This window comes from Chrysemys picta, chromosome 3 (genome assembly GCF_011386835.1).
Source record: "Chrysemys picta bellii isolate R12L10 chromosome 3, ASM1138683v2, whole genome shotgun sequence".
NCBI classification, from domain to species: Eukaryota; Metazoa; Chordata; order Testudines; family Emydidae; genus Chrysemys; species Chrysemys picta.
Window position 1 is genome coordinate 25,767,650 of NC_088793.1, and position 6,537 is coordinate 25,774,186.

Here is a 6,537-nt window from a genome sequence, read left to right on the forward strand (position 1 = left end):
AAGGATAGGAGTCTACTACATATGCCACCTAAGGGAGATAGTCCGTTGATTCAAGCTGCAGGGACTCATGCTTTAGTTCCAGAGATCCTAGGTTCAGTTTCCAGCAATGACCAAGATGGTTATTACATATCCATCGGCAGTTCCCCATATCAGAACACAAGACTGGCAAGGAATGCATCGATTATTGAGTCCTGTCCCCTGCTATCACAGGCAATCCTGTCATATAACCCTGTTCATAAACATATCAAGCTCCATCTTAAAACCACTGCTCCCATTGCGAACCTGTTCTAGAACCTCACTTCTCTACAGTTAGAAAACTTCTAATTTCTAGCCTAAATTTATTCATGGCCAGTTTACACCCATTGGTTCTTGTGCCAACATTGTTCTTAAAGCTTAAATAGCTCTTTCCCTTCCCTGCTGTACTCATAGAAAGCAATTATATCCACTCTCGGCCTTCTTTTTGCTAGGCTAAACCAGCCAATCTCTTCCATTACCCTTTCATAAAATAGGCTGTCCATTCCCCTGATCACTCGAGTATCCCTTTTCTGCATTTGTGCTAGGTTGAATTCATCTTTCTTGAACATGCATGACCAGAATTGTACAGAGTATTCCAAATGAAGTCCTACTAATGCCTTCTACAATGGCATTAATATTTCCCTATCTCTACTGGAAATACCTTGCCTGACACTTGCATGACCACATTATATTCTACATCTTCATTAATGATCTGGATGATGGGATGGATTGCACCCTCTGCAATTTTGTGGATGCCACTAAGTTGGGGGAAGAGGTAGATACACTGGAGGGTAGGAACAGGGGCCAGAGTTACCTAGACAAATTGGAGGATTGGGCCAAAAGAAATCTGATGAGGTTCAACAAGGACAAGTGCAGAGTCCTGCACTTAGGATGGAAGAATCCCATGCACTGCTACAGGCTAGGGACCGACTGGCTAAGCTGCAGTTCTGCAGAAAAGGACCTGGGGATTACAGTGGATGAGAAGCTGGATCTGAGTCAACGGTGTGCCCTTGTTGCCAAGAAGGCTAACGGCATATTGGGCTGCATTACTAGAAGCATTGCCAGCAGATTAAGGGAAGTGATTATTCCCCTCTATTCAGCACTGGTGAGGTCACACCTGGAGTATTGCATCGAATTTTGGGCCCCCCACTACAGAAAGGATGTGGATAAATTGGAGCGAGTCCAGCAGAGGGCAATTAAAATGATTAGGGGGCTGGGGCACATGACTTATGAGGAGATGCTGAGGGATCTGGGCTTATTTAGTCTGCAGAAGAGAAGAAGAGTGAGGAGGGAGTTGATAGCAGCCTTCAACTACCTGAAAGGGGGGTTCCAAAGAGGATGGAGCTCGGCAGTTCTCAGTGGTGGCAGATGACAGAACAAGCAACAATGGTCTCAAGTTGCATTGCAGGAGGTATAGGTTGGATATTAGGAAAAACTATTTCACTCGGAGGGTGGTGAAGCACTGGAATGGGTTACCTAGGGAGGTGATGGAATCTCTATCCTTAGAGGTTTCTAAGGCCCAGTTTGACAAAGCCCTGGCTGGGATGATTTAGTTGGGGTTGGTCCTGCTTTGAGCAGGGGGTTGGACTAGAGAACCTCCTTATACCTCTTCCAACCCTAATCTTTTATGATTCTATATTGGTGGCTATATATATGCATCCGAAGAAGTGGGCTGTAGTCCACGGAAGCTTATGCTCTAATAAATTTGTTAGTCTCTAAGGTGCCACAAGTACTCCTGTTCTTTTTGCGGATACAGACTAACACGGCTGCTACTCTGAAACCAGTCTATAACAGGAATTCTTGTGTAATGCCGACAGACCCCGGTCGTCGGCGGGCAGCATCGAACCTGGGAAACCTGGGACCTGTGAAGCTAAATGCATGAGCTTCTAATGCATGAGCAAAAAGCCATATGGCTGTTAGCTCAGGCTGTAAAGCAGACTCATTCATCTCTCTCTAAGTCGTCTTGGAGCCGCTTGATGGGACAAAACACCACACCCAGGAGGTGTGTGGGTTACACTTGCACTTTGACTTTTAAATTTCATCCCATTTTTATCACTCCAGTCTTTAAGACCCCCCACCCCCGTACAATCTTCCTCTGTATTGACGATGTATCTCAATTTTGTGGCATCAGAAAATTTCCATCATTACACCCCTATTTTTGTGCAAAGGTCATTAATGAAAATATTTAAAAAGCTTGTTCCTATGGACTAGATGATGTGGAGATATAACAGATGCATCTGTGGCTGCAGTAATGACCAAAGAGCAGCTCTGGTTATCCAGTCTGTGTTCTGGGAAGAGATTTCTTCATGTAAAAACCCGCAGGAGAAACTGAGTGATTTGTTTAATGAGTGGAAAATCTAGGCTATCCCTGCAATTTGAACAACCACATTACTGACAAGTTTCAGAGTAGCAGCCGTGTTAGTCTGTATCCGTAAAAAGAACAGGAGTACTTGTGGCACCTTAGGCCTGGTCTACACTACGGGTTTAGGTCGACTTTAGCAGCGTTAAACCGAATTAAGCCACGTCCACACAACGAAGCCCTTTCTTTCGACTTAAAGGGTCCTTTAAACCAGTTTCTTTACACCACCTCTGACGAGGGGATTAGCGATAAAACCGGTCTTTGCGGGTCGCAATTGGGGTAGTGTGGACGGAATTCGACGTTATTGGCCTCCGGGAGCTATCCCACAGTGCTTCATTGTGACCGCTCTGGACAGCGCTCTCAACTCAGATGCACTGACCAGGTAGACAGGAAAAGACCCGCGAAGGTTTGAATTTCATTTCCTGTTTGCCCAGCGTGGAGAGCACAGGTGACCCCGCAGAGCTCATCAGCACAGGTAACCGTGATGGAGTCCTCCCAGGATCGCAAAAGAGCTCCAGCATGGACCGAACGGGAGGTACGAGATCTGCTCGCCATATGGGGAGATGAAGCAGTGATAGCTGAACTCCGTAGCAGTAAAAGAAATGGAAAAGTATTAGAAAAGATCTCCAAGGCCATGAAGGACCGAGGCCATAACAGGGACACACAGCAGTGCCGCGTGAAAATTAAGGAGCTACGGCAAGCTTACCACAAAGCCAGAGAAGCAAACGGAAGGTCCGGGGCAGAGCCGCAAACTTGCCGCTACTACGCGGAGCTGCATGCGATCCTAGGGGGTGCAGCCACGACTACCCCAACCGTGTGCTATGACTCTCTCACTGGAGAAACACACAGGGAAGACGGTTCGGGGAACGAGGAAGATGACGATGGAGGTACTGTAGGTAGCTCACAGCAGCAAGGAAGCGGAGAAACCGGTTTCCCCAACAGCCAGGATATGTTTGTGACCCTGGACCTGGAACCAGTAACCCCCGAACTCACCCAAGACCCTCAGGGCACACAGGAGACCTCTGGTGAGTGTAACTTTGTAACTATTTGTAAACATTACAAAAAAAAAGCAAGCGTGTTTAATGATTACTTTGCCCTGGCAATCGCGGCCAGTACATCTACTGGAAAAGTCTGTTAACGTGTATGGGGATGGAGCGGAAATCCTCCAGGGACATCTCCAGAAAGCTCTCCTGGTTGAAATGGGGTGATTTTATTAAGGGCACATTCAGAGGCGCCCGTTCCTGCTCTTCTGACCAGAAATGTTCCCCGCTGTTAACCACGCGGTGGGGGGAGGGGTGAAGTGATCATCCCAGAGAATCGTGTGTGTGTGTGTGGGGGGGGGGGTTTACTTGTGTTTGTGCCGCATGTTAACCGGGAAACCGCAGCCCCCTCCTTTTACATTGAAACCCCATTTTAAATGGACAACCCAATTCATCCTTGATATGGGAAATGCGCTGCTGTTTGCAACCTTTCCCGCATGTTAAGAAGGTTAAAAAAGCCAAAACACTGTGGCCTACGATGGCTGCCTGCAAGCCGAAATATGCGACCTTGTAATGAAAGAGTGTACCCATTGTTCTCTAAAATGTGTCTTTTTTAACCACCTCTCCCTTCTCCTCCACCAGCTGCAAATGTTTCTCCTTCGCAGAGGCTCGTGAACATTAGAAAGAGAAAACGTAGGACGAGGGACGAGATGTTCACGGAGCTGCAGATGTCCGCCCAGGCTGATAGAGCACAGCAGAATGCGTGGAGGCAGTCAATGTCGGAGATGAGAAAAGCCCAATATGAATGAGAGGAGAGGTGGCGGGCTGAATCGCGGGAAGAACAGAGCAAGTGGCGGGCTGAAGACGATAGGTGGCGTCAGCTTGCAGACAGACGGCAAGAGGCAATGCTCCATCTGCTGGAGCATCAAACTGATATGCTCGAGCGTATGGTTGAGTTGCAGGAAAGGCAGCAGGAGCAGAGACCGCCGCTACAGCCCCTGTGTAACCAACAGCCCTCCTCCCCAAGTTCCATAGCCTCCTCACCAAGACGCCCAAGAACACAGTGGGGGGGCCTCCGTCCACCCAGTCACTCCACCCCAGATGATCGCCCAAGCATCAGAAGGCTGGCCTTCAATAAGAGTTAAAGTTTTAAAATGCAGTGTGTCCTTTTCCATCCCTCCTCCCCCACCCATCCCAGGCTACCTTGGCAATTATCCCCCTACCTCTGTAAGGAACTAATAAAGAATGCATGAATGTGAAAAAACAATGACTTTATTGCCTCTGCAAACGGGAGGGAAGGGTGGGGTGGGGTGGTTGGTTTACAGGGAAGTAGAGTGAACCGGGTCGGGGGGGGGGGCGGGTTCGAGGGTTCATCAAGGAGAAACAAACAGAAGTTTCACACAGTAGCCTGGCCAGTCACAAAACTCGTTTTCAAAGCTTCTCTGATGCGCACCGCGCCCTGCTGTGCTCCTCTAACCGCCCTGGTGTCTGGCTGCGCGTAATCAGCGGCCAGGCGAGTTGCCTCAACCTCCCACCCCGCCATAAATGTCTCCCCCTTACTCTCACAGATATTGTGGAGCGCACAGCAAGTAGCAATAACAATGGGGATATTCTTTTCGCTGAGGCCTGAGCGAGTCAGTAAGCTGCGCCAGCGCGCTTTTAAACGTCCAAATGCACATTCCACCACCATTCGGCACTTGCTCAGCCTGTAGTTGAACAGGTCCTGACTCCTGTCCAGGCTGCCTGTGTACGGCTTCATGAGCCATGGCATTAAGGGGTAGGCTGGGTCCCCAAGGATCACGATAGGCATTTCAACATCCCCAATGGTCACTTTCTGGTCCGGGAAGAAAGTCCCTTCCTCCAGCTTTCGAAACAGAGCAGAGTTCCTGAAGACACGAGCATCATGTACCTTTCCCGGCCATCCCACGTTGATGTTGGTGAAACGTCCCTTGTGATCCACCAGGGCTTGCAGCAGCATTGAAAAGTACCCCTTGCGGTTTACGTAGTCGGTGGCTTGGTGCTCCGGTGACAAGATAGGGATATGGGTTCCGTCTATGGCCCCGCCACAGTTTGGGAATCCCATTTCAGCAAAACCATCCACTATTGACTGCACGTTTCCCAGAGTCACTACCCTTGCTATCACCAGGTCTTTCATTGCCCTGGCAATTGGATCACAGCAGCCCCCACCGTAGATTTGCCCACTCCAAATTGATTCCCGACTGACCGGTAGCTGTCTGGCGTTGCAAGCTTCCACAGGGCTATCGCCACTCGCTTCTCAACTGTGAGGGCTGCTCTCATCTTGGTATCCTGGCGTTTCAGGGCAGGGGAAAGCAAGTCACAAAGTTCCATGAAAGTGGCCTTACGCATGCGAAAGTTTCGCAGCCACTGGGAATCGTCCCATACCTGCAGCACGATGCGATCCCACCAGTCTGTGCTTGTTTCCCAGGCCCAGAATCGGCGTTCCACGGCATCAACCTGCCCCAGTGACACCATGATTTCCACATTGCTGGGGCCGGTGCCTTGTGAGAGGTCTATGTCCATGTCAATTTCCTCATCACTCTCGTCGCCGCGCTGCAATCGCCTCCTCGCCTGGTCCGGGTTTCGCCTTGGCATGTTCTGGCTCTGCATATACTCCAGGACAATGCGCGTGGTGTTCATAGTGCTCATAATTGCCGCGGTGATCTGAGCGGGCTCCATGATCCCAGTGCTAGCTATGGCGCCTGGTCAGAAAAAAGGCGCGAAAGTAGTATCTGATGGACCAGGAGAAGGAGGGCGGGAAGGAGGGAGGGAGGAAAGGAGGGAGGGCCGAGTGACGACATGGCGTACAGGTACAGGAACAGGGAGAAACACAAACAACTGTCACACAGAATGGTCCCCCCAAAGATTAAACTGGAAACCCTGGGCTTAGCAGGCCGTTGATTTCACGGAGGAAGGGGAAGCAAATGAACACAGAACAAATCTATTTTTTACATCTTAAGGTGGCAGCCGACGGTGCAGCATGAGTGACAGCCATACCAGTATGACGATGACGGATACCAATCATAAAATACCATCATCTGCCAAAAGGCAAGGGGCTGCTGCTGTGTAGCAATGCAGCCCCACGTCTGCCAGCCCCACGTCCGCCAGCACCCAGCATCGCCCTCGGCCTCTTCTGGGTGCTTAGCAGACAATACTGGGCAATTG

General features: G+C 49.9%; 1 protein-coding gene across 1 annotated transcript; it reads left to right on the top strand.

Annotated features, from left to right (window-relative positions):
• The first annotated feature begins 2,629 nt into the window (after positions 1-2,629).
• Positions 2,630-4,608, top strand: LOC135982180 (myb/SANT-like DNA-binding domain-containing protein 2). Its single transcript, XM_065587644.1, has 2 exons — positions 2,630-3,399; positions 3,997-4,608. Exons 1-2 carry the CDS (start codon positions 2,859-2,861, stop codon positions 4,161-4,163), a joined length of 708 nt encoding a protein of 235 aa, XP_065443716.1. The 5' UTR covers positions 2,630-2,858; the 3' UTR covers positions 4,164-4,608.
• Positions 4,609-6,537: the final 1,929 nt, after the last annotated feature.

Bases quoted from the DNA above. Each gene is read 5' to 3' on its own strand.
- LOC135982180 (XM_065587644.1), top strand. From the start codon at position 2,859: ATGGAGTCCTCCCAGGATCGCAAAAGAGCTCCAGCATGGACCGAACGG. The intron at 3,400-3,996 runs GTGAGTGTAACT...CTCCTCCACCAG, and splicing joins GGGCACACAGGAGACCTCTG to CTGCAAATGTTTCTCCTTCG.